General features: G+C 37.8%; 1 protein-coding gene across 6 annotated transcripts in view; it reads left to right on the top strand.

The window, feature by feature from the left end:
* Positions 1–20,303, top strand: part of LOC121378737 (trinucleotide repeat-containing gene 6C protein-like) — a 57,823-nt gene extending 37,520 nt beyond the window's left edge. For 4 of the 6 annotated variants that reach the window (XM_041507025.1, XM_041507024.1, XM_041507028.1 and 1 more), the window contains 9 exons: positions 680–2,502; positions 3,208–3,324; positions 7,495–7,581; positions 9,182–9,239; positions 10,060–10,505; positions 12,486–12,665; positions 13,429–14,428; positions 17,675–17,751; positions 18,876–20,303. In XM_041507025.1, the coding sequence (XP_041362959.1) occupies positions 680–2,502; positions 3,208–3,324; positions 7,495–7,581; positions 9,182–9,239; positions 10,060–10,505; positions 12,486–12,665; positions 13,429–14,428; positions 17,675–17,751; positions 18,876–19,364 (4,277 nt within the window). In that variant the 3' untranslated portion in view covers positions 19,365–20,303. The remainder of the gene's footprint in view (positions 1–679; positions 2,503–3,207; positions 3,325–7,494; positions 7,582–9,181; positions 9,240–10,059; positions 10,506–12,485; positions 12,666–13,428; positions 14,429–17,674; positions 17,752–18,875) is intronic. The other 2 variants (XM_041507027.1, XM_041507026.1) reach the window with 2 other exon arrangements.
* The last annotated feature ends 2,743 nt before the right edge of the window (positions 20,304–23,046 follow it).

Below are 23,046 nucleotides of genomic sequence, written 5' to 3'. Positions count from 1 at the left end.
TGATGGGTCATGTGGTTAAGCATTTTGACTAAAGTTACCATCCACTTTCATTTCTTTCACAAACATGAATGTGAAAATGGTGGTTGAAGTGCTGTATAGACATTGGAAGTTGATTCTTGAATATAAGTCCTTTAAGGCAACACTCCACCATTTGTTGTGTTGTTACTTGCTGTAGCAGCTTAATATAGTCCGGTTTAGGAAATAGTTAATAAAAAAACAAAATACTACAAAATTCAGATATGTTTTTAGAAATCTTTCTTTGAAGTTACTTGTTATGAAGGCTGTTGAGTGAACAATTTGGTGGTCGACCTATGTGGATTTTGTTTACACGGTACTTGTCAGTTGAGAGTACAGCAGGTGGAGTGATATTAAAAAAGGGAAACTCGCTGGTTGTAGGATTTTGACACAGAACCTTAGAGGAGATGGGTAATAGTAATCATACCCAGTTAAAAACAAAAACCTGCTGGGTTTGCTTAAATTAGTTCATCTTTATTTCTGTGTGTTGAAAATCCCTGCTACAGTTTGCAGTGATCGTATTGTTGTCATGTAGCTATAGTTCACTAAATATAGCACTAAATAAAATTATGTTTAGAGACTATGCATATGTAACATTATTTCATCTAAATAAAGTTTGGTTTGACAGCTTTGTAAATTCCGCCTTTCTTTCATTTGGATCTAGCTGCAAAGGACAAAAGTCAGGATATAGGAACTTGGAATCCATCGGATTCGTCTGGCACTAGTTGGAACCAAAGCTCAGGCAATACTAACGTAATTGTGGATTCTTCGGATAAAGAGGCTTGGCCGTCCATTGGAAACTGTGACAATTGCTCTGATGCCGGGGATGAAACGGGCTCAGTTAAGTCGGGATCTGTGATATCTAGCTCAAGTAGTCATGGACCGAATCACGAGACCAATTCAGGGTCATGTGCCATGCCAAGTGCTTCCAGTTCTTGGAGCGCAACCTCCGTTTTCGGTGGTGTTGAATCAAATACTTGGGGGATAAACAATCCTTTGAGTACATCCTCTGCCAATGTGAATCCTGTTGGTTGGGATTCGCTAAATCCACATTCAAGTCTTTCCGTTTCTGTGAACAACAAAGGACATAATATGCAAGTTGGAACCAGTATTTCAGCTGGTGGTGATAATTCATTAACTACAATGAACTCCAATGCCTCTGGCTATATGAGCTGGGGCATGGGTGCCCCTGGGCAGGGCAACCCGAAACCACAAAATTCCATGCAGATGCAAACCTCAAATGGCAAAAATATGCATGGTGCTGTGGTGCCTAGCAGTGGTGCTCAACGTGTCGACACTCTCGGGAGTGGCAATCCGACTGGACCCGTGAATAATCAAAGTTCGTGGCAGGGTAGCAACGGTTCATTTGGTGGCCTGTCAGGATATGCAAAGACCTCTGAGGGGGGATGGAATAATTCAAGTGCTGTGATGAACAATAGTGGGAGCAGTGGCAAGGAAAAAAGTGGCAATAACGGCAGTGGGGACACAGGAACTGCTGCGTGGGGCAATCCTGAACCACCTGCCTCGGGCTTTTCAGCAACTTGGGGAGCAAATCCACCTTCTCAATCCCGCTCACAATGGGACACTTCTAAGTCACAAGGGGCAGATAATCCAAATGGTGCAGCTAATAGTCAGGGATCCGGCAATAAAACAGATAGTCTTTCTTGGGCGGAGGCTGCAGGCAAGGGATTAAATATCAGTCACAGTTCCGGCAGTGAACTGCCTGTGACGGGTGTTGTGGCAGCCCGACCCACCAAAGAGGAAGAGTTTATTCGATGTGCCATTGAGAGTCACGACGGGTGGGGAGCCCGGCCAGTGAGGCAGGACACTGGCTGGGAGACACAGGAATCTCCAAAGACGAAACGCAAATTCTCCACTGACAGTGGTGGCAATGGCAATGGTGGTGCAGCTAATATGTGGAACAATAACAATGGTACAGCAATTTGGGAGGCAGTCCGTGCAAACAGCGGAGGGGGTGCTGGAGGGAATGGAAATGGAGCAGGAGGGGGTAACAGTGGATGGAATGGTGCTTCTGGTGGCAATCAATGGGAGGAAGATTCCAACACTTGGAACGATCCTTCTGCAAAACTCAATCCAAATTCAATAGGTACGTGGGGAGGTGGATCGGATAATGCACAATCTAACATGTGGGGGAACAAGACTGAAACTGGGTGTTGGGATGAAAGTGGCCCCACTCGCCAGTCGGTTCAGTCGTGGGACGACCCCCAGGCAAGGAGAGACGCAGCCAGTGTGAACGACGGAACAAACTACTGGCGGGAGCCCAGCACCAGCTCCCGCTCATCCAGCTGGAACAGTACCCCCAGCACCCCGGCCACCCCCATGACGCCAATGGCTCCACCGATGCAACAGATGCCACCACGAGAAATCCAGAAGCCTGGTGCCACTGGATCTGGTTGGGGAGATCCCAACCCTGGCTGCAAGGTTGACGACGGTACCAGTATCTGGGCAGCCAATGCTCAGCAACAGGTAAATATACATTTAACATGCATCACATTCACACAAATATGGAAAACCAAAATTTTAGATTTTTCATTTGATTAATGTTACATCGCTTAATGTACATTGGCATTATTTGCACTCAAGTTGAATTACTTGACAAGCTTTTAATGATCATGGAAAACACTTGTTTTATTTTGGCTTGTATTTACTTTTATTTAACAAGAAACTTGAAACATTTTGTCAATACCAACATATCAGAAAACTTGCCTGCAAAGAACTGAAGTTTTTTAAAATTATTATTATTCTTTAGCTTGCTTACTGTAGATATAGAACATGTGAATATCAGTTCTAAACATAGTGAAATGATTTTACTGGTAACTTCAAATTAAGATGTAGGCTGTGCACTTGATTTTAGTGTTGATTACTGGCAACAGTTGATTTCCAATACTTTCAATTTTGATGGCTTTTTTTTAACTCTGGTCATTTGTAAACATAACTGTCCCGTGATGCATTCATCTAACAATGTAATTGACATTCATAAAACTTCAAGTGTAACCTTTATAAAAAATACTTATGGGGGAATTTCACATTATTTGTAGCAGAGACAAAAATTATCACTTGACATTAACAGAAAACTTAGAAAAACAGTAAAAGCTATAATATGCCAAAATGGGGAAGAGAATGAGCTAAAATGTGCAGTTGATGGCCTCTAAAGATGTATTTGTGTTTCAGGCACGTGCGAGTGGCTGGGGCGATATTCAGTGGAATCCAGCCGTCGGTGCCAAGCCAAAGACTCCCTCTACCTCTAACTGGGAACCCGGGGACAATTCCAGCTGGAACTCGAGAAAGGTTTGATGCTGTCTTGTTTGTCATTGCAATTTAATGTTTTAACTTTTGAAGAGTGTTGAGTGAACTTAATCGTACTTTTATTAAGTGTGTAGACTTCTTTTTAACAATAACAAACATCAACATGAAATAGCCTACAGGTCTGAATCTGCAGTACAAATGTAACGGTAAATACTTAGAAATATTTGTTTATTTAAGTCACTCACCTTATTTTCCAACATATGTACCTTTATGGAGTTCTGTATGATATGCATTTTGAGCTATTAAGAAGTTAACTAATACAGAATTTAATGGTGTGAATCTGAATAATGAAAAAACATCTTACCAGTGTTCTCGCTGGGTGAAAATTAAAGGAGGGTGGCTGTGCGACACCACACCCTTAAAAGAAAAGGGAAAAAACCCCGAAAAGCAAAAAAAAATAAAGCGAAAGCTTGGTTACCATATATCGTTTTATGTGGTCGACTTTGTGGAAAGACATGCTCCTTATTTTGCCTCTCAGTAAAGTTTGTTTTATTTAATGACGCCGCTAAAGCACATTGATTTTTTATCTTATCATCGGCTATTGGACGTCAAACATATGGTCATTCTGACACTGTTTTTTTAGAGGAAACCCGCTGTTGCCACATAGGCTACTCTTTTTACGACAGGCAGCAAGGGATCTTTTATTTGCGCTTCCCACAGGCAGGATAGCACAAACCATGGCCTTTGTTGAACCAGTTATGGATCACTGGTCGGTGCAAGTGGTTTACACCTACCCATTGAGCCTTGCGGAGCACTCACTCAGGGTTGGGAGTCGGTATCTCGATTAAAAATCCCATGCCTCGACTGGGATCCGAACCGAGTACCTACCAGCCTGTAGACCGATGGCCTGCCACGACGCCACCGAGACCGGTTTGCCTCTCGGTGTTTGGTACAAAAAGGTTGATATGAAATACAAGCCTACTCACCTTTTAATTGAACTGGAGATGTTGCCGGTCTTACATTCACGGGCAGTTCCGGTTTTGCTGAACCATCAAAGTTTTAACATCATTATTTTAATAAAGATTTCCAGATATATGAAAAACATTAAAGATGTTTGTAAAGTGATCCGTTAATCTGGGATAAAAAAATGCTGTTCATTTTATTTCCTATTTTCATAGAATGAATCGATCAGTTTGATACTGCCAGCTGTTAAACATTACCACTTCTGTTGTTTTTATAAGCGGTGGTATCCCCCCCAAAATAAAAAGGTTATAATATTTTATAAAGAATTGCTGAATAAAAAGAATGACAGAAAGTAAAAATCATCAGTTAGATCCTCTTAAATCTGCAATGGAGGACAAAATATTAGTTAGTGGAAACAAGACAAAATGACCGTTCTGATCACATGACAAATTTGGCACCAAATAAGTGTTTTTTCAGTCTGAGATTGCTGAATCGATACAAAATCAAATGTATTCATTGCTCAAATAAAATATAACTTTCATTGTGTGTATCAAACATACAAATGGATACAGGTATGGGAAAAAAGAGGCTGTTAAAAATACTATTAAATTACGTTATGGTAGGCTAATTGTCATGCTACTGAAGTTTTTCGTCAGTTGCTTTTTCATACACACAGCACGGCTTGGTTACTTTGATGCCTAGTGTGCAGACTGATCGATTATTTTTGTGTTTAAAAAAGTGTGCATTTGCAAATAGCAGAGATAGGTGAGGGAAAATAAAGGGAACGGCAGAACGTGAAAGGAGGGCAGCAAAATGCAATGGCGGAGCGGGTCGACAGCGAGAACACTGTCAGATTACACAACCTAACAGCTATGTTTTTGATAATATAAATGTTTTTACAATTTATCAAATTCTATTTGAAAATGTTAACAAATTCATTCTGTGTGAACTAAATAAAGCAGTAAAATGAATTACTGAATTATCTTTTAGGTGAATTTGTTGTGAAATTTTTATTTGCCAAATTTACTTTCAATTCATGTTTGGCTGTTAGTTATTTTTTAACAAAACATATGTGCAATCTCTAATTTTATTTGCTCTTCTCATAGTTTAATATCAATTGTACTAGTTAATGATGAACATTTGTGTGAAAGGATTATCAGTTGGTGTACATGTTGCTAGCTAGTTTGAGATTATGTGTGCGTGCTACATCTGATGTCATAGCCCTGTTACACATGGTGGGTTGTTTGAAAACGGAATGCATTCTACATTGGATTCTACATTGGATTATTCATTCATTTCCTTCTTAGTCCTGCTTTTCTGGTATTGCTTCTCTTTAAATCCTGTGGATTATTTCTGTCTCTTTCACTCATGTATGTTACTTTCATGAACTAGTCTGATTTCTGCCTTTTCAATCATCTTGCTAACATTTAGTAGTAGTTTTATCATTTATCATCCTTAATGCATTCTTTGCGATAATAATGTTAAGACAAAAAAATTACAGAAATGTGTATTGCAATGGAGTTATGGCATCTACTTTTGTTTCAGTTAAATTTAAGAAAAACCTATAGGATTGTTGTTGCCTAACTAAAATATTTTTTCATTTCTTTACCATTTTTTAAACTTTATTTTTAGTTATTATAATCAGTGTTAATGGGAATTTTTTTCTTTGATATATTACGCTGTTCAATAATATTTGGTGGATTATGCATGCTGCCCCAAAATAATGAATGAAAATCTTCCTGATCTTATGATTGTGTGCACAAGATAAGTGTGGGCACTTTGGTTGGTGAGGTTTTATTTCTGGCTGATGTGATCGTTGTGTGTTGCCTCCCCGACATTTCAGCAGGCAGCGTGGATGGATGAGGGTGCAGTGACTAACTGGGGCGCTGACACAGAGATTGGATTTTGGAATGACATTTCTCAGGAAAGTAGTTCGTGGAGCAGTGTCCCGGGCTGGAGGCTCAAAAAGACCCTGGTCAAGGTATACGTGCGGACAGTGCCCATGTGCATCCACTGATACGGCACGCCAGTTTTCCCTCAACACCTTTACTCGTTTTATCTTTATCACACGAGGCAACAGTTGTTACCAGCTGTATTGTCCATCTTTATGCATTGCAACTTAATCTGGATTTTATAGTACCACTCGGTTTGATTTCATTTATTATATCGGGTTCTGAATTTTTTTTTTTTTTTTATAATTAAAAAAAGAGAAACGTTTATGTAGCATTTTTCATGACCATCTTATATCTGTAGCTATTAAACTATTTTGTGTTTACGGAAGTCCTGATTCTCATGTTGTTGATATATTAATTTGGCAAATGTAATTGGCGCACACAAGAATCTCAACTTGGTTATATTTGACATGTGAACAGCAATGTGCTGTAAGATAGCTAGCAATATTACATGTTAAGTATATAAAGAAAATGTTTTAGAAAATAGATCTTAATGTGGATAATCAAAAGCTAATTGTACTTGTAAGCATTTTCTTAATCATCTTAATAGACTTGATTGTAAAAGCCCCAGCTGTTTGCCAGATTTGACAAGCCACCAGATGGTGCTACGCAACAGGCTATGACAACATACTCCAGTGTAGCTGGGATTTAATGTTAAAAACCCAGTAACTGAAAATAATTCAGTACAATAAGCATTTGGTGCCATGTATATTTTTTGATCCTAACATGACCTAGCTTTTCTTTTTAGCCAGTAATATACAATGGGCATTCTATGCATCTAGTTGATTACTAACCTGTTGAAGCACAGTGTCACACTGATCATGGTAAAAGGGCTAACAGTGTTAGTTGTCTCTTCCTAATACATAAACATTCCCAGTTGTTGCTGCACAGTTAGCACTATGTAACTTGCATCTTTTCACCATTTTCTTGGATGTTTGGATGGATGGATGGATGGATGAATGCTGTAGGATTTTATGTGTGACCAAATATGTTTTGTTTCAGAGTACTCATAAAGATGATTGTATTTCCCAATAACATTATATAACCTGTCCAGTCCCAAAGGAATATATTATTTTTAAAATGCCAGACAATTAAATGTTTAATTTTGTGTTTAAATGTGTGTGTGATACACATTAAAAGTACTGATCTTTGTCTTCTGAATTACAGTGGGTTTTTATTTATATCAGTTTTTAAACAATTTAAATTTAGAAGCAAGTAACATGATCATTGTTGTGTGTGAACTTGGTGATGTTTGTGAGATTTGTGTTTCTTGATTAGTTGATTGGTGACATTTCAGGCTCCTCCGAAGTTCCCCATTGTGAATAATCACCACCCACAGATGAGAAGTAAACTGCTCCAACAGCTCATGGACATGGGCTACAAAGTGAGACTTCCAAATAACAGTGATAGTAGTGAAGTAACAGTGATGGTAGTGAAGTAACAGTGATAGTACTGAAGTAACAGTGATAGTAGTGAAGTAACAGTGATAGTACTGAAGTAACAGTGATAGTAGTGAAGTAACAGTGATAGTACTGAAGTAACAGTGATGGTAGTGAAGTAACAGTGATGGTAGTGAACTAACTGTGATGGTAGTGAACTAACTAACTGATTATAGTGAACTAACTAACTGAAACTGTGATCGTAGTGAACTAACTGTCATGGTAGTGAAGTAGCAGTGATGGTAGTGAAGTAGCAGTGATGGTAGTGAAGTAGCAGTGATCGTAGTGAAGTAACATAGTAGTGAAGTAACAGTGATGGTAGTGAAGTAACAGTGATGGTAGTGAAGTAACAGTGATGGTAGTGAAGTAACAGTGATGGTAGTAGTGATGGTAGTGAAGTAGCAGTGATGGTAGTAGTGATGGTAGTGAAGTAACAGTGATGGTAGTGAAGTAGCAGTGATGGTAGTGAAGTAACAGTGATGATAGTAGTGAAGTAACAGTGATGGTAGTGAAGTAGCAGTGATGGTAGTGAAGTAGCAGTGATCGTAGTGAAGTAACATAGTAGTGAAGTAACAGTGATGGTAGTGAAGTAACAGTGATGGTAGTGAAGTAACAGTGATGATAGTAGTGAAGTAACAGTGATGGTAGTGAAGTAGCAGTGATGGTAGTAGTGAAGTAACAGTGATGGTAGTGAAGTAGCAGTGATCGTAGTGAAGTAACATAGTAGTGAAGTAACAGTGATGGTAGTGAAGTAACAGTGATGGTAGTAGTGATGGTAGTGAAGTAACAGTGATGGTAGTGAAGTAACAGTGATGGTAGTAGTGATGGTAGTGAAGTAGCAGTGATGGTAGTGAAGTAACAGTGATGATAGTAGTGAAGTAACAGTGATGGTAGTGAAGTAACAGTGATGGTAGTGAAGTAACAGTGATGGTAGTGAAGTAACAGTGATGATAGTAGTGAAGTAACAGTGATGGTAGTGAAGTAACAGTGATGGTAGTAGTGATGGTAGTGAAGTAACAGTGATGGTAGTGAAGTAACAGTGATGGTAGTAGTGATGGTAGTGAAGTAGCAGTGATGGTAGTGAAGTAACAGTGATGATAGTAGTGAAGTAACAGTGATGGTAGTGAAATAACTGTGATCGTAGTGAACTAACTGTGATCGTAGTGAACTAACTGATGGTAGTGAACTAACTGATGGTAGTGAAGTAGCAGTGATCGTAGTGAAGTAACATAGTAGTGAAGTAACAGTGATGGTAGTGAAGTAACAGTGATGGTAGTAGTGATGGTAGTGAAGTAACAGTGATAGTTGTCAAAAAAGAGTGTTGAAAACATTTATTATACATGTATATACTTAATGCAATAAGCCCATAGTTTTCTCTATATTTGTATGTTTTTTCCAGTTTCACAAGTATTTTTAGTTGCACTATAATCTGTGTTGGGTTTTCACTTTAATTTCTAAACTAGCTGATTGTGTACACTGTTGATTTTGAGCATGGAATATTACTTATGCAGTTGCCATAGTGATGTATTTATTTTTCTCTTGTAGAAAGAGGAAGCCCAGAATGCATTAATCAGCAATAATATGAATGTAGAAAGTGCCCTGGGTAAGTTTATTAATCAGCAATAACATGAATGTAGAAAGTGCCCTGGATAAGTTCATTAATCAGCAATAACATGAATGTAGAAAGTGCCCTGGATAAGTTCATTAATCAGCAAAAACATGAATGTAGAAAGTGCCCTGGATAAGTTCATTAATCAGCAATAACATGAATGTAGAAAGTGCCCTGGGTAAGTTCATTAATCAGCAAAAACATGAATGTAGAAACTGCCCTGGGTAAGTTCTACATCACATGTGACACATATTGTTATTGAGCAGTTAATGATTAGCAGTTCAGTGTCCATGTCGAGTGTGAGCTACAACAGCTTGCTCTGAATGTGCAAGTTAAACCCTATGACCTGACTTGACCCGACCTGCAAGAGACTACAGTGATGACCTGTTCAAAGCTTCAGACAAGCAGTATTATGATTGATTAGAACTTTGGTATAAATGCCAATTTATCAGTTCCCTTTTCACACAAACATTGTATACACCGATTTTACTTTTATTGCTTCTCACAGTATTTGGCCATCTCGGCCAAACATTTTTAGAAGCCTGTTTTTGTTTGTGCCGAGTTGTCAGTAAATATCTGTCCATTCATTAACTGATTCCATCCCAAGATAAAAGTTGTAACCGTTTGTTTTCAGCTGATTTAATGGCCATTAACAATAGAAAATATACCATCCATTAACTGATTCCATCCCAAGATAAACTAACTGTTTTATGTTTTAAGCTGATTTAAATTGTGTTTTCAACTGATTTAAACTGTGTTTTCAACTGATTTAAACTCTGTGTTTTTAATTGATTTGAAATGTTTGTGTTTTCAGCTGATTTAATGGCCATTAACAGTGCCAACAAGAAGGATCACGAGGTGGACGTGTTCCAGGTTAACGGGTCGAAACCCAAGCTGGCTGGCATCGTCCCCGACAACGCCATGCTGACCGACGACATATCAGACGCCCAGTCCGACAACAGCCCACATGTGCCTAACTTCTCCATGCAAAATACTCCCTTTCCAAATGCTCAAATACCAAATCAGCCATTTATGACAAGACCAGGACCTAGTCTGCCCTCTTCTAGTCTCAATCCAAATAATTCCAGTATTACCAATCATACATTGCAACACAAACTCATCCAGCATAAGTTTCAGCAACAGCAGCAGCAGACCCAGTCGCTGAGCTCGATGAGCTCGATGAGCCCGACCCAGGGCCCGATGAACCGCAGTCAGATTCCACCCAACGCACAGATCATTCAACAGCAGGTCAGTCCTCAGGTACACCACTTTATTACCCATATAGCTCAAAATAGCTTCGTACATAGAAAAGTGATACGTCCCACCAAAACGCCAAGTGGTATGTAACACATCCATTGACACACTACAACCTTACAGGAACGTCAACCAAACTAGTTGAGTGATATAAATGAACATTGATTATGGGTAATAAATAGGATATTAAGCTGGCTACCATTTTGTATCATGTTTATGTCCCTCGTGAAATAATTATCATTTTCACTCTACAGCTTGTGACAACTGAAAATTATTTCACTATGGACATAAACGTGATACGAAATGGAATCGTGTTTAATATCCTGTGACTATCACACTGCAGTGTTGCATACTTTATTCGTTGTCACTGAATATTTCAGTCTACACCCAGTATCCACCCTGTATCAGATAGCTTTATTCAGTGTCGTTGAAGATTTTAGTATCCACCCTGTAGAAGATAGCTTTATTCAGTGTCGCTGAAGATTTTAGTATCCACCCTGTAGCAGATAGCTTTATTTAGAAACTGAAGATTTTAGTATCCACCCTGTAGCACATAGCTTTATTCAGAAACTGAAGATATTAGTATCCACCCTGTAGCAGATAGCTTTATTCAATGTCGCTGAAGATTTTAGTATCCACCCTGTAGCACATAGCTTTATTCAATGTCGCTGAAGATTTTAGTATCCACCCTGTAGCAGATAGCTTTATTCAGAAACTGAAGATTTTAGTATCCACCCTGTATCAGATAGCTTTATTCAATGTCGCTGAAGATTTTAGTATCCACTCTGTAGCAGATAGCTTTATTCAGTGTTGCTGAAGATTTTAGTATCCACCCTGTAGCAGATAGCTTTATTCAGAAACTGAAGATTTTAGTATCCACCCTGTAGTACATAGCTTTATTCAATGTCGCTGAAGATTTTAGTATCCACCCTTTAGCAGATAGCTTTATTCAGAAACTGAAGATTTATTCAGAAACTGAAGATTTTAGTATCCACCTTGTAGCAGATAGCTTTATTCAGTGTCGCTGAAGGTTTTAGTATCTACCCTGTAGCACATAGCTTTATTCAGAAACTGAAGATTTTAGTATCCACCTTGTAGCAGATAGCTTTATTCAGTGTCGCTGAAGGTTTTAGTATCCACCCTGTAGCACATAGCTTTATTTAGAAACTGAAGATTTTAGTATCCACCTTGTAGCAGATAGCTTTATTCAGTGTCGCTGAAGATTTTAGTATCCACCCTGTAGAAGATAGCTTTATTCAGTGTCGCTGAAGATTTTAGTATCCACCCTGTAGCAGATAGCTTTATTCAGAAACTGAAGATTTTAGTATCCACCTTGTAGCAGATAGCTTTATTCAGTGTCGCTGAAGATTTTAGTATCCACCCTGTAGCACATAGCTTTATTTAGAAACTGAAGATTTTAGTATCCACCCTGTAGCAGATAGCTTTATTCAGAAACTGAAGATTTTAGTATCCACCCTGTAGCACATAGCTTTATTCATTGTCACTGAAGATTTTAGTATCCACCCTGTAGCAGATAGCTGTGTTCAGAAACTGATCATTTTAGTATCCACCCTGTAGCAGATAGCTTTATTCATTGTCACAAGATTTTAGTATCCACCCTGTAGCAGATAGCTTTGTTCAATGTCGTTAAACATTTCATCATCTTTTACTGAATAAGCATTGATATTTTCGAAAATGTGGCTTCATTTCACATGTAACTGATAAATATTGATGTTTTGATCCAATAACTTCACATATTTTTTGTTTTAGTGTGATTCTGGTGTGTATCAAATGGTTGGTTAGTGTAACAGGTCAAAATTACTGAATATTTAATATCCAATAGCCAATGATTAATAAATCAGTGTGCTCTAGTGTAGTTAAACAAAACAAACTTCTTTGTTTTTTGGTTAGTGTGGCATTTTGTTGACTTGGGTTTAAACTTGGTGTTTTGTTGACTTGGGTTTAAACTTGGTGTTTTGTTGCCAGATGGCCCAGCAGCAGATCCTACAGCAGCTGCACATGGCCGTCCAGTCGGGGCTGATCAGTGACCAGCTGCTGCATCAGAAACTGCCGCACAACATCCTCATCCTGCTCCAGCAGCTGCTCCAGCACCAGAACATCCTGCAGCAGTTCGTCACCAAGCAGCAGATCCTGCAACAAAACAAGGTACGCAGCTCACATGGCGCATTTTTCCCTGGCTACAGGCTGCATGAAGGGTCACATTATGTACCCTAAAATCGTGGAAATCAATGGAGACATTTTGATAAATTTTGCATATTCTCCTTCCAAAACTTACACTATTGTTTCGACTGGGGGTTGTTATTCTTGACTGTTGTGCAACCCTAACCCTAAGGCTGATCTTAGTACCCGACCATCAATATAAAATACTGTGAAATCTTTTCGTAATCCACTTCCATTTTGGGGCGGGACGTAGCTTAGTGGTAAAGCGTTCTCTTGATGTGTGATCGCTCCCCGTCGGTGGGCCCATTGGGCTATTTCTCACTCCAGCCAGTGCACCACGACTGGTATATCAAAGGTTGTGGTATGTGTTATCTTGTCTGGGATGGTGCATATAAAAGATCCCTTGCTGCTAATTGAAAAGAGTAGCCCATGAAGTGGCGACAGCAGGTTCCCTTTCTCAATATCTGTGTGGTCCTTATGTCCGACGCCATATAACTGTAAATAAAAATGTGCTGAGTGTATCGTTAAATAAAACATTTCCTTCTTTCCTTCTTCCACTTTCATCTAAAAAAACATATCACTCTAGTGTGGTTTCCTTTCATTAGTGGGGATATTGAAGACTATTTTGTGATCTTTTTCTTGTGACATTCTTGTGTTTATTGTATGTGATTACTATTCCTTTATTTTGATGTGGTAGCACTCTTAATATTTGATTTAAGTATATATGTTTGATGTTATTTACTTGCAGGCTGGGCTGAACCCGCAGCAGCGACAACAGCTAGATCAAGTAACTGTGATGATCAACAACATCAAACAACAGATTCTACAGCTGCAAAAACAGCTTTCTCAGGCCCAGCAGATGCTGCTCAAACAAACTCCGTCGCAGGGGCAGGCGCCACAGGGGGGTACCCCGACTCCACAGCCTATGCCAAATCCTGTGGACCCGACAATCCCTCTCCAGACAGACCTGTCCACCCTGTCGATGAATCCACCAACTCAACCACAGTCTCGCCTCAACCAGTGGAAACGCCCGACCCCGGACAAGGATGGTGCCGATTCCAGTCTGGACATAAACCGAGTGGTGGGAAGCAAGCCGCTGCATCCTTCACAGAGCATCCCCAACTTCGGCCAGTTCTCCGACCTGAGCGGGCTGAACATCACGGGCGACACCACTTGGTCCACTCAGGCCACCACCTCGGCCGTCAACTGGCCATCGACCAGTGCCGAGGGAACCACTTCTCAAGCCGAGACAAAGGACACCGATCTCAGTGAATCTCACCCACCCACACCCTCCACCACTACGACGGCAATCAACCTCACTGATGTGATACCAGAGTTCATCCCTGGCAAGCCGTGGCAGGGCTTCAAGAATGTTGAAGATGACCCACATATCACGCCCGGCAGTATTAAGCGTTCTCTGAGTGTGAACGTCGTGAAGCCCGACCACCTGAACAATCTGGCCAACGTCAAGTCGAGTCCCAGCCTGTCTGGCGCGGAGTCAGCCACCACGTGGAGTCGCGACAGTCAGGCGATGACCGCCATCACGTCCAAACAGTCGTGGATTTCCTCGGCTGACACCGCCCCCGCCATATCAACGTCTGTCACAGATGTCTGGAGTCTGCCGTCCGCCAAAAACAACCTCACTGCGAACAGACCACCCCCGGGGCTGTCCGGTCAGAGCAAGTGGGCACCAGGGGTCAATCGGCAACACTCATGGGCAGGCCACTCCGACTCCGCATTCACTCCAGGTGGGTTACTTTCAGTCGGCTTGTTATGTTATGTTTGTCATTCATGCAGGCACTTTGACTGCAGAATCGTTGCCTTCCTCTTCAATAAAAAAATTAAATAGAAATTTTACACTGATAATTTCGAGTTTTGATTGGATTGTTCTGAAACTCGGTCCAGTAATTCTCAGGGGCAGTATTCACCAACTAATAGACATTTAGGAAATTTAAAATATATAAATAGAAATTTAATATTAAGTCTTTTTTCTTGTAGAATTTTGTTAGGGTAGTTGTGAAACTTGATATTATAACATAAATGATAAAAATAATGGTAAAAATGATGAAATCAGTATGTGAAAAACTGAAGGGCTGTCGAGCAGACTTGCACTACAACACTGTCAGCAGACTTGCACTACAACACTGTCAGCAGACTTGCACTACAACACTGTCAGCAGACTTGCACTACAACACTCAGCAGACAAAATGTGTGGTATACAAATCTTCCTTGTTCCTTCTTCAGACCACAAAATAGTCTTGTTAACAGCAAGGAACATTTTGTTTTTAAAATTTTGATTAGCGACACTTGCTAATCAATATGAAAATGTATTGACGATAATTAAGAACATATATAGAATGATAAATTAAATATGAACAGATAGATTTTTAAATAACATTTATTTCATATATTTATGGCAGTTTTATTTAGTAGCCACAAAGAACAAATAAATTCAGATACAGTCATGTTTGATGTACATAATGTGATGAGTCATAATCGGTATTATCTTGTTTGTCGCCATTTTAAAAATAAACTTGCTTGAACTTTGCTTGCTATGTGACATCAAAGTTCAACAAATAAATCAACTATAGTATAAAATTTATTTATCTATCTTTCAAATTTCAATAAATATTATAGAATAGCTGACCAGATTGACAAAATAGTTTCTGGTAACTTGTTTTGATGTGCCCCTAGTTACAAAATAATGAAGCTACATAAAAACATTTGGCCTGGAGAGCACCGCTATTTAATTTTCCATTTTGTCATGATAGTAAATGATAATCCATTAATTTATAAAGACCACATTAGAGTATCCCTGTAGGTAGTTTTTGAATTTTCCATTTTGTCATGATAGTAAATGATAATCCATTAATTTATAAAGACCACGTTAGAGTATCCCTGTAGGTAGTTTTTGAATTTTTCAATTAAAAATCTATAGAACTATTTATATGTTATTTTATAGTACCAACTTTCAGAACTATCGGATAAAAACTCTACAAGAAAATAGACTTTAAAATTTTGAATGTATTTTTATTTGTCTTTTAAATTTAAAACTTTAGAAGATAGACTTGGAAAACTTAAATATTACATTTTTATTTAATTATTTTTAATTTAATAAAACAAAATTAAAATGTACAATTTCCAAAATATATCTCTATTAATGTGTGAAGACTGCCCCGTAGAATCATTATACTTAATTTCAGAACTATCCAATAAAATCTTTAGAAGATGGACTTTAAAATTTTCAAGGTTAAATTTCTTTTTAAAATTTTAAAATTTAATTTAACAAATCACAAATTAAAAATATTCAAAAAACTTTTTTTATTACTTTGTGAAGACTGCCCCAGAGAATCATAACACCATGTTTCAAAACTATCCAATCAAATTTGAAGTAGTGAAATCTAATTCAGGCCTATTACATTTAATTAATGTAAGTTTTGGGACGAGATTGTTATCATTTTTATTTATTTTTTATATTATTATTTGGTACCAGTACTGTATTGACCCACAACAATCACTATCCCCCCATATTTGTAGATGATTTTTTTTTTTTTTTTAGTTTGCCTGAGTAATTTAAAACCATAAATTATTAACAAAGTGGTCATTTCAAACTTCCAATACATCGCACTGTACGATCAATATTGATGTGAGGGCTCCGATGTCGGACGTAATATCAACTTCAAATAATATCAATACCGTTTGGATCTTGATAATAATTTGTTAATTTAAAAAAAAACCATGTATAAACATACTTATTTCAAAGGAATATTTGCTATTTAACCTTTAGACTACTGGATTAATTTTTAACAAAAACCACGTTGAGTGGGTACACGTTTATAATTTTTACTCACATATATTCACTTAAATGTTTTATAAATACATGAAATAAAGTTCATATATGAATCGGTAAGTATTATTTTCGTGTCTTTTTTTTTAATTTTTATTATTTTAGATTGTCTAATGGTGATTAAAATTAGGCAAAAAATCGAAAAAGTTGCGTTTACTTACTGGCATTTGTGGTCAGCTGTCCAGTATTTATGTCCATTATTCCCGATAACAGTGGTTTTCTGACCAGAATTTTTTTTAAAACCCGAACTACGATTCATATTGCAATATTTGGTAATTTTCGTTGTTGGTAAACGATCAAATTTATTATCAAATTAGCTGTCACAATCGGCTATCGATCCCTGAAAATGACCGCGACGTGCCGCCATTGTTGTCAAGCGAAAATACTAGCCGAAAAAATCAAAACAAAAGCCACCATTTTGAAAAAAAATCTTTTTTCTTTAATTATATTTCCGTTTCCGGTGAGTGTCGTGTGCAAACGGCGGGAAATATGAATTGGGGAATGCACTGTATACAGTGTACAGTATATCGACTGATGTGACGTCGGGCGAGATATCTCGCCTGCAGTACTCAGAAGGTTAACAACAATGGCTGACAATAAAAACGATCGTAAGCCACTATGCCATAGAATCGCGGAAGTTATTTTAATTATGGGAATCGGTCAACTGAATTCGATTACAAAACTTTTTTTATTTCTGAGTATATTATGAAATGTAAGCAGTTTGAAACTTTAATTTATAAGAACGACTGATATAATTTTAATAAAATATCCCAGTAGACACCATACATTTTCACTTCATGAATAGGATCTTTACATAGCCCCTAAATAAACGTAACCAGTTGCAAACAGCCGTTACATCATTATCATTATGTCTAATGGCAGGCGGTTATCTGAACAGCTGTATGGAGGAGGAACTTAACAGTGTACAAATGTTAAGACACCTTGATATAGGTCAGTCACAGCTAGAAGTTAAAGAATGTTTATTATTGGGACATAACATGTTTTAACACATTGACATGGGTCAGTCAATGTTACAAGTTAAAAAAAAAAGTTTATAAATCAGACATAACAAGTATCTTGTTTTTGTGTTAATGTAAATGTCCCAAGTTAAACTTTTTTCTTCTTATTTTGTTTTCCTTTTGTCTAGCAGTAAATAGCCAGCAGTGGGACTCGAGAACATCCATTGCCTCCACTTGTCTCGTTTTGCGGAACTTAACACCACAGGTAATAATAATTCATAAAAAATAAATTACTTCAACCCCACCCCCAGCTCCCCCCACAAAAAAAAACATTCACCTAAAGACAAATTACGTACAATTGAGAAATGTTATTATTTCACTGTATTTCATTCAGTAGTGGTCATGTTCCTGAATAATTTATTTACTCATTTCATTTACCCACTTGTGTGATGTATGTGCATGCCCAGCCTTATAATAAAATGGAGTTCAGTCTAATTATATGATTTTCGGTTGATCTTGATTGGTGTTGGATGTTTACCAAACTTTCGGCCATATTTGACAATCGTTATCTGCCCTGGATGTCTTTAGTGGTTTTCACTTTGATTTTCATAAACCACAGTAGCCTTTATTTAATTTTGGACATACCAAGATTCAATTTTAATACAATGTAAACTAATTAGCTTGCTCGCTCGCTCAAAGTTACTGCTTAGCCATGAACAATATATGCAGGTTTCCACACACAATGTTGTCCCTGTGCCACTTTGTCACCCCATTTCATGTTTGTGCACACTCCCACCATCCCTTTAGTTTTGTACACATCAAAACAAAGGTTGAACGACAGATTGACATTGTCTCATGTATCATTATTTGTGTCTGGTTCAACTACAATCTTTTTGTACCAGATAAAGGGGTCTGCCCTTACAGAGTCCATCAATACAGTGATATACAGTAACTAAGCTTTCAAGTGAGAACACTGACATTTTACATGTAATGTAAATGATAAAACCATTAACGTAGGCAAAAATTTATTTTTGAACAAGTCGATTGAAATGGATACTAAGACAAATCTGATATGGTGTATTCTACTCCAACATAGTAGCCCAAGCAGTGAGGGTATGAGGTTCTAGAACAGCATGTACTTGATAGTTTACAATTACATGATTTAACCTGTCACGAGGAGTGCTAAAAGAAACCACAAAACCCTTCCACAAAACCAAACAATTCTTGCCCTGGACTGTAACTTGAACGAAATACATCTGGTATATATATCACTTTCTGTTATCTTTGGCTGCAATGTGAAATGTTTGAAAATGTTAGGTTACAATGTTTGAGTTTGTGTCTATGAAGCGTGATAACGACATTTGAGTTTTGTATGATCATTCTCTTCAGATTGATGGCTCCTTGCTGCGCACGCTCTGCGTGCAGCACGGCCCACTGCAGAAGTTCCACCTGGACCTGGGCCACAGCCAGGCGGTCGTGTGCTACTGCACCAAGGAGGAGGCCTCCAAGGCCCAGAAGGCCCTCAACACCTGTGTGCTGGGCAACACCACCATCCTGGCCGAGTTTGTCCCAGAAAGCGACGCCATCCGCTTCATGGAACAGAGCAATCCTAGTCAGTGGTCACAGAACTCCCAGTCCAGCTACAGCGGTCATCCCGGCCCGGCACCCATGTCACAGGGACAAGGTCACAGTCGGAGTCGACAGACCAGCCAGTTCTACAGCCGCCCGGACAACAGTCCCTGGAATCCCGTGTCTTCGTCCATGTCCGGGGGGGGCAACACCATGTGGGGCTCCATTTGGGGGGGCGGGGCCTCGACAGATGAGCAGATTTCTAATCCTCTTCACTTTGGCAATATTCTAGGAGGGGAATCCATGTAAATCTCTTCTTTTTGTTCTTTAAAATAACATGGATTCCTTTCTTGTGACGTGATCTCTTGTTGTAACGTGGGTTAGCTAGCGGTGGACGTGTTTACGTAGCTAGCGGTGGACTTAAGTAGCTAGCGGTAAACATGTTTACGTAGTTGCTTACTTGTGTTCACAGCCATGCTGTGCTCAGCGCCAGCTCGTCAACTCATAGTGCATGCAAACCTGGTGCTCACTGCTTCAAAGAAGTAAAGCACATACTTTTATTTTTATACTTCTTGAGAAGTATTCAATGTCTTTCAGAATTCCCATATTGTCTTGTCACTTGGGATGGCCAGCTACTAGCGTAGCCTGGGGCCTAGTCAAAGGGAGGTTTTAATGCCTTTTGACAGAGTTTAACCTCAGACTTTATCAAAACAAATATATATAGAGATAAATATATATGTGTGTGTATATCGTATTGGCCATTCATGACTAATGTCAAATTGAATTTATTTGTAATGCAGCAAAATCATAGTGCAAATTTTGTTCTTTTAATATAACACTGAAATGATTGGTGTACTATTTTTTTCTTGTTTGACATGTAAATCTGTCAGTTGGCAGGAAAAACTCCACCTGTGATACTGGATTTCTTGTGTGTTTGTTGTCTGTGTCATTGAATCGGGATAGAAGTGCATCTAGTGCTGTTAATAATTCTTCCATGAAAATGTTATGATATTGGGTATAACGAGTCGTCTCAGATTGATTGGTTTGCCAATTTTTATGTATGCCATCTTTAACTGCTGTATTGTCTGTAATAGTCCGTATTCCTGCCCAAACTTGGAGATTTAACTTATAATATATATATATTATATGAAAGAAAAAAAAAAAAAAAAAAAAAAAAGGAAAACCACCAAAGTGAAAAAAAAAAACAAGAAAAAAAAAAAAAAAACCCCAAAAAAAACAAAACAAACAAAACAATCCCAAAAAAAAAAAAATAATAAAAAAAAAAAAAAATAATAAAAAAATAATAATAAAAATTACCAAAAAAAAAATAATAATAAAAAAAAAAAAAAAAAAAAAAAAAAAAATTTAAAAAAAAAAAAAAATATCCTTTGCATCTGTAAACCCACAAATGCTGATTACAAATTTTTAATTATTAATGTCATTGTTGTGAACGATCTGGCATTTTGGACAGTGCAGTCCGTAAGCATTGGCAGCAGAGAAGGATGCATTGGGGGAAAAAATGTATTTAAAATTGATGCTATACAAGCATACTGTGATTTTACTCCAGGCAGGGCACAGAGTGTTCCAAAAGTGCTGCTACTACAGACAGTATAGACTTTATTTGATTATAATATGACAACATGCCTCTTTGTGTTTCCACTCAGTACTTATTGCATTTTTATTGTGACAAACAACAAATAGATCACAATTGGCCAAAGCACATTATATTGTAGAAATTGGGCAGCTTTTATCAGTCAGATTAAGAAAATTTAACACATGACATAAATATTGTGCTCGTAGCTTGCTTTGACTTGTATTCTGAATAAAGTCTTTATTCACCAGAGATTATTTGTGTTTTTTATTTTGTGGTGGTTTATGTAAATTATATTTCTGTGCTCAAAAAATAATGAAGTGCCAGTAGACTTTTGGTGATTTTTGTTTTGTTAGTGTAATACGTTAGAAAGTTTGGATCACTAATGACTTCTAAAGGTAGAGTAACTGTTGACCAGTGACACATGGAAGATCGTGTATGCTGTGGGCTTTTCATATTTTGTACCATAATTTATAGAAAGAAAAATGCCAAAAATGTCTTAAGAGGTAAACAACTGATTTAGTTGACTGATTTTTGACAGTATTTAATGGCATGTTTTTGTGATATTGCAGTTTGATGGAATTTCTAACATTTAAAAGTAGTGGACACGCAATGCCATATAACTCACAATTGTTTTAATGGTACATTATCTATCCATGTCATAAACCCATGTGATCATTTCAGTGTATTGACCCAGTTAATAATGGTATGCAAATATGAAAGGTCTCTATGTAATATGTTGCTGTGGATGGGTCATTTGCTTACAAGACCTGTGTACCCGAGCGTTAGATTTAGTTAAAATGCGTGACGTCAAACTAATTTTGTGCCAATTGTGATGATATTACCGATGACGGGTACTTTAGTACTGTGATTTACTAAAAATTGAAGTGTTGTAGGATAAATAGAATTCGCTACTCGTGTTTTTTAATATGTAAAATATCAACCTCGTCTCAGCAGAGCCTCTACAAATAGCCTACTGATTAGCATAGATTGGGTACATTCAGTAGATATTTTCCATATTAAAAACACTCTTGACTAATCCTCTATATATATTACCACCCTAACTGAAGGTAGTGGCATGAAGTAATCATCGATGTGCATTTTTACATGGTGATTAATGGGGTTGGCAGAGGTCAAATGGTTGCCATTTGGTTTTACGAACGCCTAAAATCGGCCATTTTCTTTGGTCAAACTTCTCTTATTCTATAAAATGTGGTTTTTGTGTACTTGTAGGCAAATAGAAGAAAACAGGTTGAATTACCTGGTTCCGATATGAAATGTATAATTGCACGATTTTTGTGATATGGCATTTACTATTTGTAAGGGATGGGGAAACAATGCCATATAACTCTGAAAGTTTTAATAGTAGGATTATATATTGCCGCACAAATTGAAGATAATGGCCTGAAGTAGCCATTAATGTTCCTTACTACATGATTGGTTGACCAATTAGGTCAAACGGTCATATAAATGAGCAAATACATGTATGCAAAGGTATGCATTGAACATCATGGTTCAAATGGATACCACATTGTAAGGTTTCTATAAGATAGTTTGTTTTTCAGGAACTTAACTGCTATATATGGCAAAGCTAAGGAAAATAATCCATTACATTATCCGTGTTGATGGTAAAACATCCGAGATGGTGTTGCAGTTGAATGCTGAATGTTAGAATAGTGAAATACGCAGATGGTGATCTAGGGTGTTGCTAAAAAAAAAATCGGTACAGTAAACCTAAAACCCACTTTTTGTTCTGGAGTATATACATTAACAAGCGCGCAAATGGTATATTTGTTTACAGGTTTGTTCTGTGGAAAAAAAATCCTTTGGATTAATCATGTTGATGATAAAACATCCAATGCAATCTGTCCCTTAAGAAAACTCTATGTTCTGAAGTGGACAAATCAGAGCAAATGGTATATTTTTGTTTTGCAGTAAAGAGTTAAGGAGCAAATGCCATCCTTTTCCCTGTGGAAATGCAATAAAGATTGTCGTTCGACTTGTTGCCACCAAATTAATTCAGTCCCTTTTATAGAGGCCAACAACTTTGAAGATGCGAGTACTCTGGTTAGATTGACATCTAAAGCAGGTCATCTCGGTAGTCTGGTAACAACCTCATGGAGAAAAATAGTATATCAGTAGTCTGGTAACAACCTCATGGAGAAAAAAATAGTATATCAGTAGTCTGGTAACAACCTCGTGGAGAAAAAAATAGTATATCAGTAGTGACAACCTCATGGAGAAAAATAGTATGTCAGTAGTCTGGTAACAACCTCGTGGAGAAAAAAAATAGTATGTCAGTAGTCTGGTAACAACCTCGTGGAGAAAAAAATAGTATGTCAGTAGTCTGGTAACAACCTCATGGAGAAAAATAGTATGTCAGTAGTCTGGTAACAACCT

Source organism: Gigantopelta aegis, chromosome 8 (genome assembly GCF_016097555.1).
Source record: "Gigantopelta aegis isolate Gae_Host chromosome 8, Gae_host_genome, whole genome shotgun sequence".
Classification (NCBI taxonomy): domain Eukaryota; kingdom Metazoa; phylum Mollusca; class Gastropoda; order Neomphalida; family Peltospiridae; genus Gigantopelta; species Gigantopelta aegis.
The sequence above is the reverse complement of the archived record's forward strand: the minus strand, read 5'-3'. Positions and strand labels throughout refer to the sequence as shown.